Source organism: Emiliania huxleyi (assembly GCF_000372725.1).
Source record: "Emiliania huxleyi CCMP1516 unplaced genomic scaffold EMIHUscaffold_10, whole genome shotgun sequence".
Taxonomy (NCBI): Eukaryota; Haptophyta; order Isochrysidales; family Noelaerhabdaceae; genus Emiliania; species Emiliania huxleyi.
In genome coordinates this window covers 1,005,004-1,027,292 of record NW_005202427.1, presented here as the reverse complement: position 1 = coordinate 1,027,292, position 22,289 = coordinate 1,005,004, and the positions used below count along the sequence as shown (strand labels likewise).

General features: G+C 64.6%; 7 protein-coding genes across 7 annotated transcripts in view; 2 read left to right on the top strand and 5 right to left on the bottom strand.

The window, feature by feature from the left end:
• Nucleotides 1-799: 799 nt before the first annotated feature.
• On the bottom strand, nucleotides 800-1,943 carry ARPC4 (actin related protein 2/3 complex subunit 4). The gene is made up of 3 exons (XM_005793741.1): nucleotides 1,854-1,943; nucleotides 1,256-1,783; nucleotides 800-1,187 (listed from the first exon to the last, which is right to left on the bottom strand). The coding sequence occupies exons 1-3, from the start codon at nucleotides 1,902-1,904 to the stop codon at nucleotides 1,119-1,121; spliced, it is 648 nt and encodes a 215-aa protein (XP_005793798.1). The 5' UTR covers nucleotides 1,905-1,943; the 3' UTR covers nucleotides 800-1,118.
• A 1,243-nt stretch (nucleotides 1,944-3,186) lies between these two features.
• Nucleotides 3,187-4,239, bottom strand: EMIHUDRAFT_199707 (hypothetical protein; the record flags this gene model as incomplete). The annotated part of the gene is made up of 3 exons (XM_005793740.1): nucleotides 3,187-3,540; nucleotides 3,920-4,060; nucleotides 4,132-4,239. The coding sequence occupies 3 exons, from the start codon at nucleotides 4,237-4,239 to the stop codon at nucleotides 3,187-3,189; spliced, it is 603 nt and encodes a 200-aa protein (XP_005793797.1).
• A 148-nt stretch (nucleotides 4,240-4,387) lies between these two features.
• EMIHUDRAFT_426283 (hypothetical protein) lies at nucleotides 4,388-7,899 on the bottom strand (the record flags this gene model as incomplete). The annotated part of the gene is made up of 5 exons (XM_005793739.1): nucleotides 4,388-5,201; nucleotides 5,268-6,274; nucleotides 6,374-7,327; nucleotides 7,397-7,672; nucleotides 7,747-7,899. 5 exons carry the CDS (start codon nucleotides 7,897-7,899, stop codon nucleotides 4,748-4,750), a joined length of 2,844 nt encoding a protein of 947 aa, XP_005793796.1. The 3' UTR covers nucleotides 4,388-4,747.
• An 8,492-nt stretch (nucleotides 7,900-16,391) lies between these two features.
• Nucleotides 16,392-19,045, bottom strand: AMT13 (putative ammonium transporter). The gene is made up of 10 exons (XM_005793738.1): nucleotides 18,859-19,045; nucleotides 18,549-18,750; nucleotides 18,352-18,462; nucleotides 18,181-18,253; nucleotides 17,902-18,094; nucleotides 17,747-17,809; nucleotides 17,506-17,592; nucleotides 17,150-17,317; nucleotides 16,901-16,991; nucleotides 16,392-16,864 (listed from the first exon to the last, which is right to left on the bottom strand). The coding sequence occupies exons 1-10, from the start codon at nucleotides 18,994-18,996 to the stop codon at nucleotides 16,692-16,694; spliced, it is 1,299 nt and encodes a 432-aa protein (XP_005793795.1). The 5' UTR covers nucleotides 18,997-19,045; the 3' UTR covers nucleotides 16,392-16,691.
• Nucleotides 19,046-19,165: 120 nt separating this feature from the next.
• On the top strand, nucleotides 19,166-20,158 carry EMIHUDRAFT_351316 (hypothetical protein). The gene has a single exon (XM_005793737.1). The coding sequence runs from the start codon at nucleotides 19,173-19,175 to the stop codon at nucleotides 19,923-19,925; it is 753 nt and encodes a 250-aa protein (XP_005793794.1). The 5' UTR covers nucleotides 19,166-19,172; the 3' UTR covers nucleotides 19,926-20,158.
• Nucleotides 20,159-20,246: 88 nt separating this feature from the next.
• Nucleotides 20,247-21,255, top strand: EMIHUDRAFT_199701 (hypothetical protein; the record flags this gene model as incomplete). The annotated part of the gene is made up of 3 exons (XM_005793736.1): nucleotides 20,247-20,309; nucleotides 20,412-20,831; nucleotides 21,187-21,255. 3 exons carry the CDS (start codon nucleotides 20,247-20,249, stop codon nucleotides 21,253-21,255), a joined length of 552 nt encoding a protein of 183 aa, XP_005793793.1.
• Nucleotides 21,239-22,289, bottom strand: part of EMIHUDRAFT_433336 (hypothetical protein) — a 3,546-nt gene continuing 2,495 nt past the window's right edge. The window contains exons 4-5 of the mRNA XM_005793735.1: nucleotides 22,052-22,124; nucleotides 21,239-21,843 (exon numbers count right to left, since the gene is read on the bottom strand). Coding sequence (XP_005793792.1) covers nucleotides 21,734-21,843; nucleotides 22,052-22,124 — 183 coding nt within the window. The 3' untranslated portion in view covers nucleotides 21,239-21,733. The remainder of the gene's footprint in view (nucleotides 21,844-22,051; nucleotides 22,125-22,289) is intronic.

Below are 22,289 nucleotides of genomic sequence, written 5' to 3'. Positions count from 1 at the left end.
CCCCCCCCCCGGGGCGCTGCGCAGGCACGGGTAGGACTGAGACGGTTACCTTCCGCCGGGGGACGACACGACCTGCCTCCTGATGCGCATCAGCGGTCAACCCCCCCCCCCGCCACCACCACCTCCCCCCCCCAACCCCCTCCCCCAACCCCCTCCACCCCCCCTCCACCCCCTCCCCGCCCCTCCGCGCCCCTCCCTCCCCTGGGCCGGCCGCACCCCTCCGCCCGATGATCTGCAGGCGGCGCCACCAAAGCTGGGCGAGGCGGCGGCGGCGGCGGCGGCGGCCAAGAGTCCGGCGGCTGCAGCTGCCAAGTCAGCTGAGGCGAGCGCTGGCATCATCATCATCATCAGCAGCAGCAGCGAGCAGGCCGCAGCGCACTATTCTTCGGGCCGCTGCGCAATCCCCGTCCTCGGGCTTGGCAGCCCGACTGTACATTCTCACCTCCGCTGCCCGGGAAGCTTCCTGAAGCCCTGGTCGCCGTCTCTCCGACACAGTTTGACGGCGCCGGCGCTCTACTAACCACCCCACATCCCTACTACCTCGCCGTAACCTCCTGCCATACTACAGCATGCAAGGGCGCAGGGAATAACGCACACACCTACGCGTACACCGTACACGAATGTAACAATTATGTCGTGCGGTGTGCATGTGTGTGTATGTATGCACAGGTGTGCGTGGGACGTGCCGGGCTGCCGGCGCGTGTGCGCAATGCATGTCTCTCGAACTCGATGAACTCTTGAGTGTTACTGCTAGCCTAGGCGTATGTCACACACGTGCATGTACTATTGTGCGGCGCGCGGATATTGCATATCTTATTGCAAAAAAAGCTAATAAGGACCCGGCGGAGGTGGAGAGTCCCAAAAGACGCGCAAGCCCAAGCGAGCGACGCGCCGCGCCGCCCCCGCCCGGCTCGCGCGCCGCGCACGGCCGCGGCGCCCGCGCCCGCGCCGCGCAGCCGTCGCAAGCGGCAGGCGCGGGGAGGCGCGCAGGCGCAGCGGCGCAGGCGACAGGCGAGGGACACGACAACTTGACATGGCTTCGAGAGATGCCCCTCTGGGTGCAGGGGGCCAGCCGCACGCACAGACGCACAGCACGCGCAATGTAGTGGTTCCCCCCGCTAGCACATCTCGCGCAGGTACTGGTAGCCTACCATCCTCGCTCGCTCGTTCACCGCCAGCTTCATCGCCTGCGCCGGATGTGGGCGGGGGGCGGGTTGGGGTGGGTAGGGGGCACTCGTCGCGGCGGTGCGCGTACCGAGATCTCCGAGTCGATCTCCTCCATAAACTGGATCACAAAGTCAATAAGCTTGTGCTTCCAGAGGGCCTCGACGTTGAAGTTTGTCAGCAAAAAGGAGATGTCGTACCCGGGGACCGGCTTGCGCCGCAGGACGATGAAGTTGTCGGCGCGCAGCATCAGGAAGCGCGTGAACTTGCGCGCCAGGATCTCGTCCATCTCATCGAGCTGCTTGACCTGCGACCCGCGGAGGGGGGGGGCAGGGGGGGCGGGGTGGGGCGAGGCGGCGGCGAGGCGGGCGACTCCCTCCGCAGCAATGCGCGCCTTGATGGAGAAGCGGACGGAGTTGACTGCCGACTCGATGAGGACCGACTCATGGTCGGATCGCCTGATCACGATCGGGTTCAGCAGCAGCTCGCTCGACGTGCCGACCTCCACCTCGGGCTTGTTGTGCCTCTCGACGATCTGCGACGCAAAGTTGCTCACGCAGAGCGCGGCGCCCAGCGTCTCTCGGATACAGTCCAAGTACGGCTTGAGGGCGAAGTTGCCCTAGGCGCCGACCGCACGACGTGAGTGCGCGGATCTCGGCCGGTCTGTTTTGAGGAGCCGTGACACGCGCCTCTCGTGGTATCGTTCCCGACGAGCCGCCACGGAGGAAGCCAGATGACATGCCAGACGCTGCGGCCCAGATGGCAGGGCAAACAAAGAGGCCTCCCGACGACAAGTCGCAGTGAGAGAATAAGAATTCAACCACTTGTAGGAGGTCCTCCAAGAGAACGACGCTCGTCCCATCCCTCGTTTGGCGTGTCTGTTTTCTTTCTTTCTTTTAAGAGAACGACGCGACAGAGGAGGAAGTGACAAGGGAGAGAACGACGAGGGTGGGACGACCGCGAGGTGGCATGAAGGTTGCAGCGAGAATCGGCGAGAGACTGCGAAGAGAGATAGGAAGAGGCAGACTCCCTAGGGTGGGCGACGGATAGCGCACCACACACCTCTCCTTAAAATCCCTGTGTGGTGGCGGCGTGCCGTCCTCCCATCCCTCCCTTGGGTTGTCTGTTTTCTTTCTTTCTTTTAAGAGCAACAACATGACTTAGCCCCGCACGCTGACCTTGGGTTAGTCTTACACGCGGCTGGCGCCCTCTCGCGGCAAAAGGGTCGAGCGAGCGGGCAGAGTCGCGATGCCTGTGCACCCGCGTGCCGATGGGGCGGCATACGCAACCGAGAGAGGCCCTGTCACACCGCCAGTAGCGTTCCACACTCCCCACGCCACCAATTGCCGCCTCAGGGCGCCAGCCACCTCTTACACGCGGCCGGCGCCCTCTCACGGCAAAAGGGTCGAGCGAGCGGGCAGAGTCGCGATGCCTGCGCACCCGCGTGCCGATGGCGGCATACGCACCGAGAGAGGCCCTGTCACGCCGCCAGTAGCGTTCCGCACTCCCCACGCCACCAAATGCCGCGAGAGGGCGCCAGCCACCTCTTACACGCGGCCGGCGCCCTCTCGCGGCAAAAGGGTCGAGCGAGCGGGCAGAGTCGCGCAGGAGTCGCGATGTCTGTGCACCCGCGTGCCGATGGCGGCATACGCAACCGAGAGAGGCCCTGTCACACCGCCAGTAGCGTTCCACACTCCCCACGCCACCAAATGCCGCGAGAGGGCGCCAGCCACCTCTTACACGCGGCCGGCGCCCTCTCGCGGCAAAAGGGTCGAGCGAGCGGGCAAATTCGCGATGTCTGCGCACCGCCCCGGGGCGCGACGAGCGCGGGTGCCGCGTATAGTCCCGTTTCCGGCGGCCTCTACAGGTGGGCGACGGCTAGCACCACACTCCTCTCCTTAAAATCCCTGTGTGGTGGCGGCGTGCCGTCCTCCCATCCCTCCCTCGGGGTTTCTGTTTTCTTTCTTTCTTTTGCGGGACTGGCGCGCACTGGCACTAACACAGGTACACCACGGGAGCCGCCTAAGCGACTCCTGCGAGGACGGTGAGGCACTTAGCTCCGTGCACTCGACCGCCCTCGCCGCAGGCAAGCTCATTCACAATCTGCTCTGCGATGGCCGTGTGAAGAACGACTGAGATACGCTGTTTCTGCAGCCTTAGCCCGTTCTTGGTGGTCCAAGTCACCTCATCGAGGTACTGGGCCCGCGTCAGCTTGTTCTGTCGAACGTCCGCCGCCTTCCAGAGGATCTCGCCGACCCCCTTCCCGAACCCACCGAACGACTCGAGAAAAAGAATTTTCGCAGCGAACTCCTTTCGCAGGAGAAAAAGGGTGGCAAAAAAGGTGGCATGAAGGTCGCTGCGAGAATTGGCGAGAAACTGCGAACAGAGATAGGAAAAGGTAGACGCACAAGGGTGGGCGACGGCTAGCACCTCACTTCTCTCCTTAAAATCCCTGTGTGGTGGCGACGTGCCGTCCTCCCATCCCTCCCTTGGGTTGTCTGTTTTCTTTCTTTCTTTCTGAGAAAAAGGGTGGGCGACGGCTAGCAACACACCTTCCTTCCAGTGAAATCCCTGTGTGGTGGCGGCGTGCCGTCCTCCCATCCCTCCCTTGGGTTGTACGTTTTCTTTCTTTTCTTTGAGAAAATTGGTTCCCAGAGGGAGCGCCCCAGAGACACAGAAACTGGCAGAACGAAGGCTACGAGCTGTTTGTGGGATAACGGACACGGGGCGAGCGCGATCAGAGTAGGGGAGCTACAGGAGGATCCCCTAAGCTCCTAACGCGCTTCTTGCTCCGATACGACGAATTTGAGACGGGGGCGAGCTGAGAGACGGCAAAGGAGCGCAAATCAAGATGGGAACAGACAGCGAGCCGCTCCGATCCGGGAAGGGACGAGCCCTGAACGTGAAAGTAGCGCAGACATGCCTCGCGCTGCACGTCTCACACGATTTCACACACTTTGCGGCGACGGACGGAGGAATGGACCAGGAAGACAAAATGGCGGAGGATAGAAAGTACGTACCGAACCCTAGGGTGGCGTACGGCGTGTTCGAAGGACCGACGCGATCGAAGGGCATTCGCACCATTCTGGAGCGCACTGGCGTTCGCTAGTGATCGCACCCAACATACCCTTATTTGTTTTGAGCCTGTCGCTCCGAGAAAGCTTGTCTCTCGCAGCCTGCGAGAAGTGACAGTTTGCGCGCCCCGGGGGCGCGTGTCCCGGGGTAATGATTTCATCAACTTTTCACGATCCCGAATTGCCACTACTCTTCACACACAGGGCACGATACTAGACTGCCACACTCGCCCGGATCGTCCCCTTCTGGGGCCGGTTCTGCAGCCTGGGGGCGACGAGCGCGAGACACGGTGGGGCCAGGAGAAGAGAGCGCCCCGAGACGACTCGCTTGCAAGCGCCAAATCTAGAAATGTGCGTGCATGCGCATCTGGGGCCGGTTCTGCAGCCTGGGGGCGACGAGCGCGAGACACGGTGGGGCCAGGAGAAGAGAGCGCCCCGAGACGACTCGCTTGCAAGCGCCAAATCTAGAAATGTGCGTGCATGCGCACACGCACGCGCATTCGCGCTGCCTACTGGTGGCGCTGCAGCAGGAAGCGGTCGAACTTCTCGTCCACGTTCCCGAAGCCGCTCACGCGCGCAGCCACGATCGCCGGGCCGGGGAGGAGCGCACCCTTTTGCGACTTTGGCGAGCCGAGGGCGTCGATGTTCTTCAGCGAGTTCATCTTGTGCAGCCCGCTGACGTTCGCCTGGGAGAGGCGGCTCGAGCCCGACTGGAAGCGCGAGACGGAAGCGCGAGTACCGCGGCCGGCCGACGTCGCCGTCCGCTTCGAGCCGCCGAGGAGGCCACAGCACGACGCGAGGCCGGCAAAGGCGTTGCGGCCCGATGGCCGCGAGGCGCCGCCCTCGAGGAGGGCCTCGGCCTCGAGCACCCCCATCTTGACCACGTCGAGTAGCAGCAGCAAGACGAGGTTGTACAGCCAGGTGATGAGCACATCTTGTGGCCGGAGCTCGTTCACCAGCCAACTGGCACCGGGGCAGAGGCGGGGGTGTAGGAAGCTACGTAACGGCTTCGTCTAGGCTGCATCTCACCCGCCCGAGAAGAGAACGAGTCCGTTCACGACGATCTGCGATGCGATGGCCGACCCGGCGAGCTTGTTGTCGGGTGTCGAAGCGAAGAAGAAGCCGGGGGTGCGCGCCGAAAATATGAGAAAGGCGGACGAGTTTGTGATCTGTAAGAACATGAGCGCCTCCTTGTACTTGAAAGACTCGACGAAGGACTCGCTCATGAACGCGTGGCCGTAGACGAAGAGGATGCATGAGCCGGCGGCAAGGAAGAGGCCCATCGCGTACGACTGGACGACCAGCCCGCGAACGGTCGGTGTCTCTGGCTGCGCCGACGGCGTCTGCTTATCGTACGCGATGGTGACGATGGTCAGGTCGTGGAAGAGCGCGAGCAGGATGATGTAGAGCGCGGAGAAGGCCTCGTTGAAGACGAAGGACAGGAAGCACAGGAAGCAGACGACCTGTACGGTGCAGCAGATGCGGTAGACGACGTACGCTTTGAGCCGCTTGAAGATGCGCCGCGACGTGAGGATCGCAGTGTAAATCGGCCCTAGCCCCTCGCGGGTAAGGATGATGTCGGCCGCTGTCTGGGCCGCGTCGGTGGCGCCGGCGACGGCGACGCCAACCTGTGCTTTCGCCAGAGCTGGCGCGTCGTTGACGCCGTCTCCGGTCATGCCGACGACAAGGCCAGCCTGCTGCAAGACCGCCACCACCTCGTGCTTGTCCTTCGGCATCACCTGGGCAAAGCCGTCGGCCCAGTGGATGAGCTCATCGCGCTGGGCCGAGACCGGCCATAGCTCCGTGTTGGGCATGATGTTGGTTCCGAGCTCAATCTGGCGCGCCATCTCCTTCGCGATGTTGAGGTGGTCCCCGGTGATCATCTTGACGGCGACGCCAGAGCCGCGGATATTGGCAATCGTCGACGCCGTGTCTGAGCGCGGCGGGTCCATGATCGGCAACGTGCCGGCGTACTTCATCGGGCCTCCGTTGACGCCCACCGCGACCGCGATCGTCTTGTAGCCTTGCTTGCCGAACTCCGCATCGGCCACGCGGACGCTTGGCGCGATCGTGTCGAAGTCGGAGCATTTCCAGGTCTCGCCGCCGTCGGCGCCCGTCTCGAGGATCTTGGAGACAATGCCTATGGCCAGGTGTCGTGGTATCAGTGATATGTCACAGCTTCGGGTCTCGAGGCCATCGCGACGGTGGCCTTTCGCCACGCGCAACTTCTTCCCCGTGTTGAGATCGAGCACGTCCGCGACCGTCCGCTTGACAGTCGGGTTGAAGCCAAAGTACTTTTCGGTGCGGAACTTCTTTCCTAGCGCGTCGGCCGCGACGTCCACGTCCCCGCCCGGGCCGACGCTCATCTCGGCAAAGGCCTGGTAGACCGCGCGGTCGATGGCGTCGTCCTTGTTGGCCGCATTGGAGGCGACTGCCGCGTAAGTCAGGACCTGCTCGGCGGTGAAGCCGTTCCAGCACTTCGCCATGGAGTGGTAGACCGTCATCTGCGCGGTGGTGAGCGTGCCCGTCTTGTCGGAGCACAGCACGCGCATCGAGGCGACCTCCTCCAGCGCGGTGAGGTGAGTGACGATGGCGCCCTCCCCCGCGAGCTCCTTTGCGCCGACGGAGAGCGTCACCTTGAGCACCATCGGCAGCGCCACGGGCACGCTGGCGATGACGAGGCAGAGCGACATCTCGAGGATCTCACCCAGCTCCTGCCCGCGCACGACCACCTGGTAGTAGAGGAGCGCCGAGACGGCGACGAGCGTGATGAGGATCAGCACCTTGCCCGACGCCTGGATCTTGGACTCGAGCAGGCCGACCTGGTGGCCGCTCGACTCCTGGATCGACTTGGCGGCCTCGCCCATCATCGTGTTGAGCCCCGTCTCGGTGACGAGCATCTCGGCCTCGCCCGTCTTGATGATGGAGCCGCTCCACAGCTTCTCGCCCGAGCCGACCTCATCGCCGTCCTCGCGCGGCACGGCGACGGGCAGCGACTCTCCCGTGAGCGCAGCCTGGTCGACCGAGAGCTCGTCACCATGCAGCCAGCGGCCGTCTGCAGGCACGACGTTGCCGCCGCGCACAAAGACCTACAGTGAAGCGCGCAGACTTGGGAAGGGGCTGGAGAACAGCGGACTGCAACGGCGGGAGAGGCAGACCACGTCCCCGGGAACTACCTCGGTGATCTCAATCATGACACTCTTGCCGTCGCGCTTGACCGGGAGTTTGCGGATGAGGCCGTCCTTGAGGGCGTCGACAGAGCTCTGGGCGTTTAGCTCCTCGATGAAGCCGAGGGTCGCGTTTGTGAGCAGCAGAGCGCCGATGATGAAAAAGTCGAGCCAGTCGCCGAGCGCCGCTGCAAGGATCGCCGAGAGCTCGATCATGGCTGGCATCGTGCCGAGGAACTGCTTGGTGAACATGTAGAGCATGGACTCCTGTGGTGTGGGCCGAGGAGGTGGCGGTTACTATGCGAAGCGTAACTCACGAAGCGGCGGTGGTCGTCGGCGACCTTCTCTTCGACGATCTCATTTCGACCAAACTCCTGCAGAAGCGCAGCGGCTTGGGCGGAGGTAAGACCCTCCCGCGGATTCGAGGCCTGCCGATCGTTCGCAAGCAACGGCCGCTCGAGCTCTGCCGTCACGACGCCGTGGGCCAACGCCATTGACCGCTTGACCGACGGAGTGTGGGGTGCAGAGGAGGGGTACAGAATGTTGATTCAGACCGGAGTTTTTCTTTTTCTTCTTTCCTGAAGTTTTGATGCTCGGTCTCGTTGACCACCTCTCTCTTTTATGTGGCTCTTACGTACATTTAGAGAGAGCACTCCCGCCTCTCGTTTGTTTCACACCACGCGGAACGCATCTGGTCCATCGCTTCGGTGAAGGGGGTGAACCGCGCCATCCTCGATCGCCGTGTAAGCTCGCTTCCGAGCTCTCACGCCGCGCGTAGGGCCTTTAGGGGCCTAGAGAACACCCCCCCCTCTAGCCGCGCCGGGCCCTGGGTGGCTTGAAATGGATCGCGCCGACAGCCCGTGCTCTGCTTGTCTTTCCTAGGCTGATCTTCTGTGCTTGGTGATCTTTGGTGTGTGTAGTGCGTGTATCCACTGCAGTACGTCTTCTGTCGTCTCATCCGGGTCACCCCGGCGCGCCCGCGGCTCTACGTTCTCATCCTGCACCCTCATGCACGACGTGTATTCGACGCTGCATACATGGAGATGAGCTCCTCCAAAACGCGACGAACGTGAAGATGAGAAGCAGATCGAGCCGCGTCAACCCGTCGCCGGCGGCCGCATCGAGCCAGTTGCAGGCGCGCCGCTGCCCCAATCGTCCGGCCTCTGGGTGCGCTTCTTAGCTCCCCGGCCCTGCCTGGGCGTGCGGCTGCCAACTGCACTCCAAGTGCTCCAAGTGCTCTACGGCTCTAAGCAAGTGTCTGTGATTGTGCGTGGTGTACAGTGTAATGTCCACTGCATCTAGCTCCGAGTAGAGGGGGCGTCCTGCAGTTAAGGGAAACCCGGTACGCGGGTCCAACCCTCGGAGAACCGTGTTTACTTCTTTATGGCCCCTTCCCTGCGAACGCGCACCCCCCAGGGCTAGGGCTCTCTTGCCCGCAACCCGATCCCGATCATCTGGCCCGCTGGGTGCGCTTCTGAGCTCCCCGGCCCTGGGTGTGAGGCTCCCAACTGCTCCAAGTGCTCGGGGTCAGGGCTCTCTTGCCCGTAGCCCGTCCCCGAGCATCCGGCTCTGGGGGGAGGCGGGGGCCCCCGGAGGCACCGTGCGCCGCGCAGCAGTGCGGAAACGGGGCCCCGGCGCTCAGAGTCGCTCAGAGCGCCAACTTCCCGAATGATTACGGTTGATTAGAGGGAAGATTTGGAGAGATCTCGAGGAGTACATACAGATAGACCCTCCAATCATCAGCAAACTCCGACCTGATCGGTCGTACTGACCGCCGACATATCACTCCAGACAGCAGACAGGCCGGTCCAAGAGAGAGGCACCGGCGCTGTCCTGAGAAGGTGCGTGGTCCCTCTTGACTACCCATGCGCGCGAGGCTGTGTAGGCATAGCCTCGAGATTGCCAGCAGCCAATCCGAGGCAGTTTGTGACGCGCATTGCGTCAGAAGCGTGCACGCGCTGGAAGGACACCTTCCTACTGGCCGTACGATCAGGTCGATCAGGTCGTCACTGAATGTGCTGGATGCTAAGGCCGCGAGCTATGCAGGTGGTCAATTGTGCAGCAGGGCACGGTCAGCAGCGCCGACAGGCTGTCGCAAGGGTGATAGCATGGCCGCAAGTTACGAGTCGCGCTGCCGATCGACTCATGGCGGACGATCGCGCCGCACATGCGAGCGGCGCGCTGAAAAATCTGAAACTGGGCCGGGAGGCAGCGCGGGACGTGGCCAGTACTGCTATGTGTATGTACCGGCCCTATATGCACCGGTGTGTCCTGCCTATGTACGTATACTTTTAGCTTATGTACTCTCCTAGAGAGTACACAGTGCATTGGCAGGGTTAGACGTCGCGCGAATGCATATCTTAGTCCATAGCGTGTCTTGAGCACTTGAGCACTGGATAGGGTCGATTCCGCGTGGTACGGGACCCCTCGATCGTCTCGCCCACCCTCATTGGTGTGTTCACTGGGGGGGGTCATAACAAACACGGTACAGGATCGAGGTGCACGCTGCTCTGTGTGCTGAGGCAGTGTCGTCCCCCCTCTCCTCGACGGTGATGGCGGTGTGACCGATCGAGCTACAAGAGGAGCTTGTTCAGCAGGATCCGGGAGATAGTCGCGTGCACTACCTCACTGGGCCTGAGACCACAGAGCCAGCATCCCATTACCATGTTCAAACTCCGCACTTTAATTCGAACTTTCTCGCCTCGGCTCGTGGGGCTCGGGAGTAGTCAAGCAGGTGTGCGGGGTGGGCGGGAGGGGGCCTGGGAGCATTTTTTTGCATTTCCGAGGCGAGCGTGGGCCGTGGTGGGCCCCTCCGGGCCTCTCTCAGCAGCACGGAAAGTAGCGCGCGACAGAGCGCTGTTCTCGGCCCCCTGAGCGTATTGGGACGAGCCAGACTAGCATGCACATCGCCTTGGCACGTAGGACGCACGACTTACCCACGCACACCCCGGTGACAATCTTGGAAATCTCCCGACAATCTCCCCAAATCTCCTCCCGCTCTCGCGAGTAGCGCGGCGCAGCGGGGCGCGTTGATGTCGATGAATGCAGTGTGGACTCCTTTTCGACACTCTCTAGCACCGGTGAACACACAGGCGTTGCTTCCGAGGTGGTAAAAATCTGTGAATGCCCGCCGAAGTTGTCGCGGTTTTCCGACTTGTCTCGTGCTCGAGCCATGCCGAAAAGAGCGGGCGCAGGCCTGGGACAGCGTCGCAAAAGCGGCCAAGGAGTCCGTCCCGGCTCCAGGCCAGGACCAGATCGCCGCTCGGTACCGCCAGTTTGCGACTCTGTGCCTGCGCAGTCGTCGCTATCTCACGCTTCCGATCTCGTCACAACAGGCGCCCTCGCCGAGTGCAACGTCCTCGCGGCCGCAAAGCCGTGCTGGCTCGCGCAGAGTCGGCGTCGCAAAGAACCTGAGAGCGCCGCGGCATGCTACGGTTGGCGACGTCCTCGGCGAGGCCATGGAGCTGCATAGCACGAGCGACGAGGGCCGCCGCGACGGGATCTACAACCAGAGAGAGCACGGACGCCGAGGATCGCTCTCCCGTGCAGCGCCGCAGCGGCTCGTCGGCGGCTCGTCGGCTGCGGCCTCGAACGGAGATCGCATGGAGGTTGACGAGGAACCTCCCTCTCTGAGCAGTGCTCCAGCGGAGCCTGCGCAGCAGCAGCAGCAGCAGCAAGCAAGCGTGCTCACGCTGGTGGCAGACATCGGACGCCTCGAGCTGGAGGAGGTTGGCCACCGTGCCGCCGCTCGCGAAGCGATTACAGCGACAACCGGGACGCAAACATCAGGCGTGCCGACGCCTCGCGAGCTGCGTGCCCAAGCCCGGCTCGACTTGCAAGTCGTAGGGCTGCGCGAGGAGGAGCGGCGGCGGCAGCGGCTGCACGCGGCGGCAACGACGAGGCTCGTTCGAGAACTGGCGCTGAAGCTCTCGAACCCGCTGCGACACTTTGGCGGGGGTGCATTCATTCAGTTGATGATGTGCGAATTCGTCATGCGGCCAGAGGTACAGGGCCGCTCCGGCCGCTCCCTCGGCGTAGCGTTTCGCTCGCAGCTGCTGCTGGTGTACGAGCCCAGCGACGTGCCGACGCTCCCGGGCCTCTACAGCCTCGACGTCTTGCAGGCGTCGCTCAACACTCCGCTGTTGCAGCGGGCCGCCCTGCAGGCGATCGACGACGTGAAGCTCTTCTCGCTCCACCTGCCCGGCGTGCTCGGCAAGGTGGAGCCGACAGAGGCCGACTCGCTCCTCGGCCTGTGGCAGCGCGCGGCGGAGGTGCGGGCAGCGGAGGCGCGCCGGCCGCAGCGCGGCCGGCCACGCCATCGAGTCGAGTACGCGCTGCGTCAAAACATGACGGGTAATCGTTACTCGGCCGCCCTGCGCAAGGCCGTGTACTTGTACCGCCACAAAAGCGGTACGGAGCGCTCAATCTCGATGCGCGGCGCTGCGTCGCTCGCTCGGGATGGCGCCACGCTCCTGTTCGACATCTCGGACGACGATATCGCACGCGTGCGGCTGCCGAGCGCGGGCACGTGCTCCCTCATCGACCGGGCCGTCCACCGGGTGCAGCGCATGCAAGAGGTGGAGTTCACCTTCTCGCGCGTGACCTACTTCGTCGCCTTCGACCTCGGCTCCCGCTCTCGGAGAGGGTTCATAGCGGGACACCTCGGAGCAACTCGCCCGCACGACGGGCTCCGTGAGGTCTCCTGCTTCGCCTCGCACCTCGGCAAGCAAAAGACCGCTGCGGTAATCGCCAGGGAGACGCTGCGGTCGGTCAAGGCGACGGGCGCGCCGCTCGAGCTGTTGCACTTCATTTGCTCGGACAACGACAACACGATGAGCGGCCGACACGCAGGCGTGCACAAGCAGCTCTGCGAGCTCATCGAGGCGGACACGGGCGGCGGCCACTGGCTGATTACGCGCATCCCGTGCCTCTCTCACATCGGCCACAACTCGGGGCTGCAAGCCCTCCGCTCACTCGGGCCGCTCACGCGGGCTCCGGGCCTGCTCCTCTCGCACCGAAAGAGGCGAGACGACGAGGTGAGCGGGAGTCGGTGGCGCGCGACTGAGCTGCTGGAGGACCTCTGCTACGCCCTTCGCACGACCCCCGGCTGCACCGAGCACATCCGAAAGACGGAGGGTCTGAAGACGCTCGGCGGCGCGCCTCTGTCGCCCGGAATGCGTTGGGGCTACTCTTGCGGCCAGGCCTCCTACCTCGCCCCGACAAGCCGGCGGCTTGAGATTGGCCTGACCTTTGTCGTCGACTACGAGCTGCGCGCAAACGGCTTCGGTGGCCTGGCTCCTGCTTCGGGCGGCGTGGACGACCCGCTCGCCGACCCGATCGGCTTTGAGGGTATGGCGGTGCTGCTGGACGACAAGTTCGACTCGTCGCCCACTTCGATCGGCGCCAAGCTCGCGGCGCTGCTGCGCGAGGTGGCGCAGCCCAAGGTCCGCGTCGCTCTCGCTCTCATCGCTGAATTCGACAACCTCTTGCTTGACTCTTTCCTAAGCTTCACCGAGAATGACGAGGGGAAAGCGATGGAGAAGGTCCACCGCGTGTTGCGCCGCTGCTATGCCTGGCTTGCCTCGGCCGCGGACTCCGCCAACGCGCCGATCGCCTCTGTCTGGGCTGTCGACCTCCTGCCGGTCAAGGAGTTTGTGCAACGGGCCGCCAATCCCGCCCTCAGAGCGGTCAACGTGGAGTCGCTCGCCACCAGTATTTTTGGGGCCAACGAATACACCGTGGACGGCCTCGGCACGAGTGGCTACTTTGAGCGCGAGTCTTCGCCCTTCTTTGATAACCCGCTTCTGCTGCAGTATGGCCTCTTGGACGACAAGGGTGGTCTGAAGGCGACCATCGACCTCCTGCTCTCGTACGAGAAGCAGGGCGCCACCGGATTCTACGAGAGCATCGCGAACCACATGTTTGACGGCAGCACGACCGAGAAGGTGCAGAGCGCGATAGAGTCCGACAGGTACGAGGGTCCGGGCGACATCTGCTCTTCGACGCTTCGGGCGATCCTTCACGATATCTCGGAGGTCCTCGAGCAGCCGGGCAACGCGTCGCTGACGCTGGAGGAGATTGTCGACCGCGACCTCGTCAAGGACTCGGTCGACCTCCTATCGCACCTTCGCGAAGTCTCGCGGAGCCTACCGATCTCGAACTTTAAGTGCGAACAGCAGATCAAGACGGCGAAGACCGGCGTCCATCACTCCGTCTTTCGCAACCCTCTCACGCTCGAGGTCTACATGGCTGCCGCCCACCGAGACGCCGACAAGTTGTACGAGGCGAGCGACGACGATTTTCGCTGGGCCGAGAGCGAGGAGAGGGCCGAGGTAGCTGCCAGGCGGGCAGAGCGCGCGAGCGGCGCGGCGCAGCTGCCGATGACTGGCGAAATGGACGTAGACGGCAGTGATGACGACGACGACGTCGACTCAGAGGCGGAAGGGGAGGCGGCGGAGGAGGCGGAGGCGGCGGCGGCGGACGCTGCCACGGCCGCGCAGCAGCACGACGGAGGCGCGACCGAGTCGCCGGTGTCATCGATCGCCGAGACGCGGTCCCGGCTCCTGAAGGACCGCGTCGCGGAGATCACCTACCGCGACGAGCCCGGCGTCTACCTCGCTCTGGTTACGGAGACTCCAGCCGCCAGGGCAAACAAGGTCAGCCACCTTTGGCTACACGAGGTGCTGGATGGGTCGGACCTCTACATCATGGATCCGTGGAACCGCGGCGAGTCAAAGACTCCGATCCGCAAGGTGGCCGAGCCGCTGTCGAGCGTGGAAGAGCTGCTGCCCGCCGAGGCCGGGCAAGCTTTGGCGGGCGAGGCGCTACGTCTTGCTCTGGACGCGATCCGGAGCGACCCCGGCGCGCGGCTCCAGCCCGGCACCCTCCGCGTGTGGCGTCGGGCACGCGCAGACCCTCCCTCCTCCGCCACCGCTACTGGCACCTCCGCCTCCGCCGCCACTCTCAACCGCGCGGCCGCCACCAGCTCTGCCAGCTCCGCCGCCGCCACTTCCTCCGCCGCGGCCTCTAGCTCCACCACGGATGCGGCCTCTAGCGGTGCTGCTGGCTCCGCCCAGGCCGGTTCGTCTACCGTCTCCTCAGAAGCTGGGCTCGGCATCTCGTGGACAGAGCTAGAGCCGACGCTCTACGGCCGGGCGACCCAGCGTCGCTCGAGCTGCCCCGTGCCGACGGACAGGTACGACGAGCACTTGAACGACATCATTGTGCATAACATGCAGGACCTCTCACCGTGGGCCGACAGCCAGGACGTGCAGGCGAGGGCGCCGATCTCGGGGATGACGATTCGCGCCGGATCGCTCTTCAACCGCTTCAAATCGGGAGCCCCCACCGGGTGGGTGGCGAAGCTGTTCGCGGGCGAGGCACCGACGGAGCGCAAGCTGGTCATGCAGCGCTTTACCGACGGCAGCGAGTTTGGCGGGCACTGGCACCAGCTCCTCTTCTTCGTCGACCAGAGACGGGTGCTCTACCACGAGCCCTATGGCGGCGCAATCGACTCGGGCATCGCGTCTTGCTTCCACCGGAGCCCCGGGCCTGCCGCCGGCTGGGCGCTGGAGGTGGTGGATGTGCAGCTGCAGTCTTGCACTCACGAGTGCGCGCTCTGGGTGGACTTTGTCGCGGAGGTGGCTGTCGACTACGTGAGGAGCGACCTGACTCGCTCCTTCAGCGAGTACCTTCGCGGGTGCGCTCTCCCTGTGTGTGTGTGTGCATGCCTGCAATAAGGCTGACCGGTGTCGCGCCGCCCCCGCAGGCGTGAGGAGATCACCCCGCTCAACGGCATGCGGCGGACTTGCACGGCGATGAAGACGGCGAAGGCAAAAAACAACGCCTTCGTCGCACAGCGCCGAAACGACGTGCGCACGCTGTTACGTCTAGCCTATGTCCAGCGCCAACTGCCGCACACAGGCTCCGCAACGCTGACCGCCTTTGGCGCAGCGGCGGAGCAGGAGCCTGCCGAGGACACAGACTCGGACTTTGAGATGTTGACCTAGACCGACGTGTGATTCAGATAGTTGTCTTCAGATGTGTGTGTGATTCAGATGTGTGTGCGTGTGATGTTCGGCACGGGTATAGATTAGAAGGAACGTATCGTCACACACACCCTCTTTGAGAGAGGGACACAGCGTGGTGCACAGTAGCGGGCTAGCTTCTACAGAGGCAACCGGTCCGAGGGCGAGCGTTTCGCTCGCCCTGATGCGCATGAGCGACGTGGAAGCTCTCGACCGGCGCAGATGCCACGGGCGACACCAATCCCAGCCTCAAAAGGCGAGGAGGGCTGGTGGAGTGCCCAGACGGCAGTGGCTTCCGAAGAACTTTTTGCGGGTGACGCAAAGGATCCGAGGAGAGAGCACCTCGGCTGCCGGCGAGGCATCCGCCCCGCGCCCACACATCTGGTGGAAAGTGCGAAGAAGCGGTGGCGGCAGGCTAGCCACCGGTGGGGCACACGGAGCGATATGGCGTTCGGCTGCGATTTGAGTGCAACCGGGTGACGCATCTCCTCCACAGAGACGCGGGGACGGCGTGCCTGCGAGGCGCCCGATATGCGCCAACGGACCCAATGGAAAGTGCGAAGCGAGCACTCGACGGCTCGCAGCCTGTGGACGGAGCACGAGAGCTCGAACCTCGCACTCTCGTGCAAAATCGGCACCTCGGAGCGCCTTTTTCACACCGCATTCGAGCCCATGAAAACAACAATGTACCCCAAGCAGCACGATCACGCCTCGCACCGGTGCGGTGGTGCCGGGCGGCTCTAGGGGGTCAGGCTGGCTGCATGGCACCACCCGTAGCCCGTTTTGCTGCCCTGGCATCACCCGGAGGGGGGATTGAACATAGTATCCCATCACCCGTCTCGGATTTGCATTTCGGGCATTTGCGTGGGCGGAGGCGGTGTGCGGGGCGGGGGGGTCGAACCACTCGCACTCCGGCGGGTGGAGGCAAGCCCATCACTGGGAGGAAGCGTGTCTTATGTACGTCTTATGCAAAGTCTTATGCAATACGGCCGCGCGACGACATGCGTGCGTGCGAGGCTGAGAATTTCCTGCACCACCTCTAACCCAGGAACAGACCAATGACCACAGACGCAGCTCGGTGCCCCGGCCACGCTATCAAAGCACAAAGGTCACGACATGTGTAGGGAAGGCACGGCCATGTGCGATGAGGCCGGCGACAGACGACAGTACAGACGACAGTATCGAGAAGGGCTCGCTGCGGCGGCCGCGCGAGTCTAGCAGCGTGGGGATTATGCGGCATGTGTGTGGGGGCGGCCGGCTCACGCGGCCGGCTGGTCCTTGTCTGGGGTGGCATCGGGCATCTCGATGACGGGGTCGGAGGTGTCGACGGACTCTGCCCGCGACGTGTTTCCCGAGCCGTGCTCGGCGGGTTCCAGGGGGGCCCCTCCGTGGATGGACGAGTCGAGGTCCTCCTCGGGGGCGGCGGCCATGTCTGCGGGAAAAGGGGGGGGGGGAGGGGGTTCCGCACAGGTCTCCCTCCGCCGCAGCTTGCCCGCCTTCTTCAGGAGCAAGAAGACGAGGCCGGCGTTGGTGCCCGACCAGGCGAGGATGCACACCATCTGCAATAGCAGGGCTAGGGCTAGGGTTAGGGCTAGGGTTAGGGCTAGGGTTGGGGTTGGGGTAAGGGTTAGGGTGAGGGTGGGGGTTAGGGCTGGGGTTAGGATTAGGGCTAGGGTTATGGGTAGGGTTAGGGTTACTAGCAGAGGATGCAGACCACCTGCAGAAGCGCGGCGCCGAGCAGCTTGCCCCCGCCGTAAAAGAGGCCCGCGCGCCGCTGGTAACCGGCGGCGGCGGCGAACTCTTCCGTGGTGAGCAGCGCGGCGGCGATCACGCCCCACGCGCCGCACGCGCCGTGCACTGACGACGAGTCGAGCGGGTCGTCCACCTGTACCATACCTCCATAGTATCGAATCCAGTGTGGGTGTCCCGTGGGGGGGGGGGTAGCAACTGTCGTGAATACACGGACTGCGAAGACCATGAATAGAAGAGGGCCGAATACGGCGGAAGACGTGCCCGCTCGCGCGCTAGTTGGAGCACAAGACTGCGTCTCTCCGCTTCTAGACCTCTCGGCGCCTTGAGCTTGTGGAGCACACAGTGCGAGCAGCCGCGGTAGACGAGCCCGCCGATCATCCCGATGACGAGCGCCGCCCAGGGGTGCACCTAGCCGCAACGCTCGTCTCACCCAATCTCGGAGACGGTGGTGGCCGTCCCGAGGGCGGTGGTGAGGGCGGTGGTGAGGGCGGCGGACGGATGGGCAGCGGCAAGGGCGGCGGTGGAGACGGCGGCGGGGATGGCGGTGGGGGTGAGGGCGCACCGTCGCGCAGCCGGCGGTGATGGAGACGAGGCCGGCGAGGATGCCGTTGCAGATGGCGGGAACCTAGCGCGCTGTGTTTCTTCTTTCGGCGGGGGGGCGGTCTTGTTCTCTGGGCGAGGATGGCGGCTGCAGATGGCAGGAGCCTCGTAGTTGACGGTGCCTCGGCGCCACTGGCCAAGGGTGGCGATGGCGAGCGAGACGAGTCCGGACCCGGCGGCGGACAGTGTCGTGTTGACGACGATGCGCCTGCGAGGCGCATATCGGGGGGTGAAGGGGGGGGTTGGGGGGGGTTGGGGAGGGGGGGGGAGAGGGGGGGGGGGGGGGGTTAAAGGGGGGGGGTCTCCCCGCCTGCAAAGTCGATCACCCCGTCCAGCACCGCGTCGCTGGGGAAATTACCCCCGGAATCGACATGCCCGTTTTTCGTGGACAGCCACCCCGCCTCGGACCAGCACCAGTGGACGATGATGGGGTAGATGACGGCGGTGAGGATGAAGGTGTAGGCCAGGTCTGCGGGAGGGGGTGGGCTGAGATGGTGGTCGGGAGGGGGCGGGGAGGGGGAAGGGAGGGGGAAGGGGGAAGGGGGGGCGAGGGAGCGGGAGGCGCACAGGCGAGTAGCTGCGCGCGCTCTGCCACTGCGCCAGAGACAATGGTGCCGGCGGCGGCGGCGAAGGTCCACTGGAACCACCAGAAGACGCGATGGTAGCCCGAGTCGGGGCCTGAGGGATAGGGTGGGGGGGGGGGGGCGAGCGAGCGGGCTGGCGGCGGGAAAGGGGGGAGGGCGCGTGATGGGCGGCCGGCGAACCTGCGCCGTAGCCGGAAAGGAAGAATGAGCTCATGTCGGAGCCGGCCGTGCCGATGAAGTCGTTTGTGCCATCAAACGCGATGCCGTGCCCCACCACCCACCAGATGAAGGCGGAGAGGCACGCGTCCAGCAGGTTCTTCAGCAGGATGGCTTGCGTCGAGCGGGAAGTCACCGAGCCCGCCTCGAGCATTCCAAAACCGCACTGCGCGGGGCGGCAGCGGGGCGAGCTGAGGTGCACGCACACGCACGCGGCTCCAGGCGGAGCGCCGACGCAAGCAGGGCGTGGGGGGGCCGGCGGGGCGCGGGGCGCCTGCATGAAGAAGACGTTCAGCGACGCCACAAGAAGGAAGAGGACGTCGGCAGACGCGCCAGGGAAAAGACTGTGCTCGTCGACCCGGGCCTCCAGCTGCTCCAGCCTCGCGAGGAGATCCTCGATGGTCGCGTTCATAGGCGGCGGTCCGAACTGGCCGAATGGAGGCGCGACAAAGGGCGGGCCTTCTGTCCGTCGCTGTTTCGTAATGACACTTGTCACCCCTTCGTGACGATTTGAAGAAAGTGCACGCCGACCCAATGTTTTTCTTCTTGTTGTACTGCCCGACGCCACAGTCGACACAGCACTCAACAATGTCGGTCCTCTTCCTCCCGGTCACGAAGGAGGACCTGGCAGCCTACGCGCTCGAGGGCCTGCCCGTGGCCGAGCACGGGGTCGACTCGCTACGCGCTGCCGCGCGCGCGGCGCACCTTCCGGACGCCGTGCTCGACGACGAGGCAACGCTGCGGCCGCTGCTCGCTGCGCTGCTCGTCGCGGGCGGTGCCGAGCGGCTGGATCGGCGGAGCAAGGGGCCGGGCGAGGCGGTCTCCTCCGCGCTGCCCGACTGGCTCGACCTCCGCCCGGAGGCGCGCAACTATCTGCTGCTGGTCGTGCGGCGCGAGCGAGAGGTGACGCGCACGACGGCGGACGCGGCCAATCTTCTCAACAAGGCGGAGGTGGTCGAGTCGTACCAGGTGCACGGTAACCGGTGGACGATGCGGCCCGACGGGCGGGAGCGCCACCCGGCCCTCAAGAAGGCGATGGCGCTCGAGCCCGCCTCGGAGGCGGCGTCGACCGCAGAGTGGCTCAACCACCTCGGGAACGCGATCGAGGCGCCGCAGCTCGGGCGGCCGTGGTACCGGTCGACGTTCGTCCTCCTCATCCTCGCCTTCGCCGTCCTCTTCGTCCTTGTCCACCTCCTCCTCCTCGCGCGCGCCCTCTCCAAGGTGCACGCCTCGGACCCCGCCCTGCTGCTACTACCCGTCAAGGCTTTCGGCGGCGCCGCCGCAGTCGGCCTCTTCGCCGTGAGCATCCACAAGCTCAGCGGGGGCGGCGGCGCCAGCTGAGGTCCGCCGCGCACCGCGGCGTTGCGGCACTGCGGGCCGCAAGCACGCGGGCAAGAGTAGAGACGGGAGTACGTTATCTCGCCTGCATCTCGGATCGTCGCCTGGCCTGCAGGGGTAACGATGACGTGGCTTGGGTACAAAACAGTGATGAGCCACCAGTATGTCACTAGAGGCGTGTACTGCTGCCTCACAGCACACAGGTGTCAATGTCGTGTCAATACCGGGGTAAACGCCGTCGCCCAACCGTCGGCGCGGCTGTGAACGCGTCGTCTCTCGCTCACGCACGCGGCCTGATAGCCTGAGCTGCCAGTGAGCGCATTCATGCTCCTCCTGGTCCTCACCCTGGTGGGGCTCGCCCCGCACCACTGGTGCAGCCGGCCGGCGGTCGCCACCCGCGCCGGTCTGCCGGCGCTTCGGCTCTCGCAGCGCCGCGGCGCCCGCGGCGACGGCCGGCGGGTGAGCCGCGTGGCGCAGGTTGTGCAGCAGGAGCTCTCCACCATCATCCGCTCCGGCACGGTGCACGGACCGCGAGCGATCCAGGAGCGGCTGCGACACATGATCTCGATCGTTGATGTCGACCTCTCGCCCGACCTGAGCAACGCACGCGTCAAGGTGTCCATCATCGGCGAGCGCAAGGACAAGATCAGCGCGATCCGGTGGCTGCAGTCGTCGGCCGGTCCGATCCGGCACGTGATGGCGCAGGAGCTCAAGGAGATGCGCCGCGTGCCGCGCCTCTCCTTTGTGCACGTCGACGTCTCAAAGGCGGTCGACGTGATGGTGCGGCTCGACCGGCTGGCGGAGGAGAGAGAGCGGCAGGGCGGCGCGGACCTGCTCGACGACGGGCTCGACTTTGGCGCGTCGGACGAGGACGCGTTTGGCGTCGGCGGCGGGGACGAGCATGGCCTCGTCGAGGGCGAGGAGGAGCTGGAGGAGGAGGACTTTCTCTCTGGGGAGGAGGAGGAGGGCGAGGGGGGGAGGGTGGTGCTGTCCGACGACGACGACGATCTCGGAGACCTGTTTCAGTACGTGCGCTAACGAAAGGATCCGCCACATCGAGCGCAACAGCCAGTGCGGCTCCAGCCTCCAAAACGCCGAGAGATTATATACAGAGCTCGTGCGCATTCCGATATTGGAGATTCCAGTTTCCACCGCGCGCGCTGTGCGAAATCCTGCGAATGCCTGGCGAATGCCGAATCCGTCTCTTCCCGGTGCGGGCGTGCCGCTGTGGCCTCTGTGCGTCCGTCCCCCGGGCGCGTGTCAGTGGGCCGTGGCCAAAAACGACGTCGGACGAGCTCCTGTTATCTGGGCTTTTTCGTTTTTGATCACATAAGACATTACTGACGTAGAGAGAGAGAGATGTTTGTTTTGTTAGACATTATAGAAATATTTGATATTATCACAAACTCCCGTACGTACTCTCTCCGAAGGGACTGTAGGGACTCACAAGGACAGCCGAGTCAGCACACCACCAAATTGAATTACGAAATTGCAAAAATATATTCAAATCTGACTCGCTCATGATATGCAGATCGTCGCGTTCGTCGTGGCCTCTTCGGACCGCTCTCTCGCAACCCAGCGTTTCTCTGTGTTCGGGGGGGCGCGTTCTCTGTGCGGCAGCAGTTCGGGCCGCGCGTGGCGAGAAGCAAGCGCACGGGAGGCGATGAGGCGCCAGGGAGGCGGTGAAATCAACACTCAATATGCGGGCCAGCAGGCGCGAGCTGGGGTACGCTCCTCGTGCCTATCCTGCCTGGCTCCAGGCAGGCGCTAGGCCTGCTTGGCGCGTCGCACGCTGAGCTGATGCCGCACCATCACGCCCGCTCCGCGCCACTTTGCGAGGCCCCTCTGGCGCGCCGAGAGGGCCGCGAGCGGGTCGGGGCGCGAGAGGAGGTGGAGCAGCGAGTCGACGCCGGTGAGGTAGCTGTGGACAAGGAAGTTGTTTAGGAAGTGTCTAGGAAGTGTCTAGGTCGACGCCGGAGAGGTAGCTGCAGCAGTCGGGAGGCGGCGAGGGGTGCGGTGCGGTGCGGTGCGGTGCGGTGCGGTGCGGTGCGGTGCGGTGCGGTGCGGTGCGGTGCGGTGCGGTGCGGTGCGGCGCGGTGCGGCGCGGTGCGGCGCGGTGCGGTGCGCACCCGTCCTCGCAGTTGCCCGGCTGCCACGGCGCGCGGTGCGTGAGCACGAGGGCTCCGTCGAGCGGCGCTGCCTGTCGCAGAGTGGTGAGGGGGAGGTGAAGATCGGTGTTCCCTCTCCCCACTCCTCTCTCCTTCCTTCCCCCCATTCCCCCACCCGTTGTGCCCTCCTCTTTCGTCCTTCCCGGTCTCCCACCTTTCCTCTTCCTCCCTTCCCACGGACCTCTTTCCTCCTTTCCTC

Coding starts and splice junctions, on each gene's coding strand:
- EMIHUDRAFT_351316 (XM_005793737.1), top strand. CDS start 19,173: ATGTCGGTCCTCTTCCTCCCGGTCACGAAGGAGGACCTGGCAGCCTAC.
- AMT13 (XM_005793738.1), bottom strand. CDS start 18,996: ATGAACGCGACCATCGAGGATCTCCTCGCGAGGCTGGAGCAGCTGGAG. Junction 18,254..18,351: donor GCGCGCGCAGCTACTCGCCT/GTGCGCCTCCCG, acceptor CCCCTCCCGCAG/ACCTGGCCTACACCTTCATC. Junction 16,865..16,900: donor GCTGCGGCGGAGGGAGACCT/GTGCGGAACCCC, acceptor CTTTTCCCGCAG/ACATGGCCGCCGCCCCCGAG.
- ARPC4 (XM_005793741.1), bottom strand. CDS start 1,904: ATGTCATCTGGCTTCCTCCGTGGCGGCTCGTCGGGAACGATACCACGA. Junction 1,784..1,853: donor CGGGAACGATACCACGAGAG/GCGCGTGTCACG, acceptor GTCGGCGCCTAG/GGCAACTTCGCCCTCAAGCC. Junction 1,188..1,255: donor AGATCGACTCGGAGATCTCG/GTACGCGCACCG, acceptor CATCCGGCGCAG/GCGATGAAGCTGGCGGTGAA.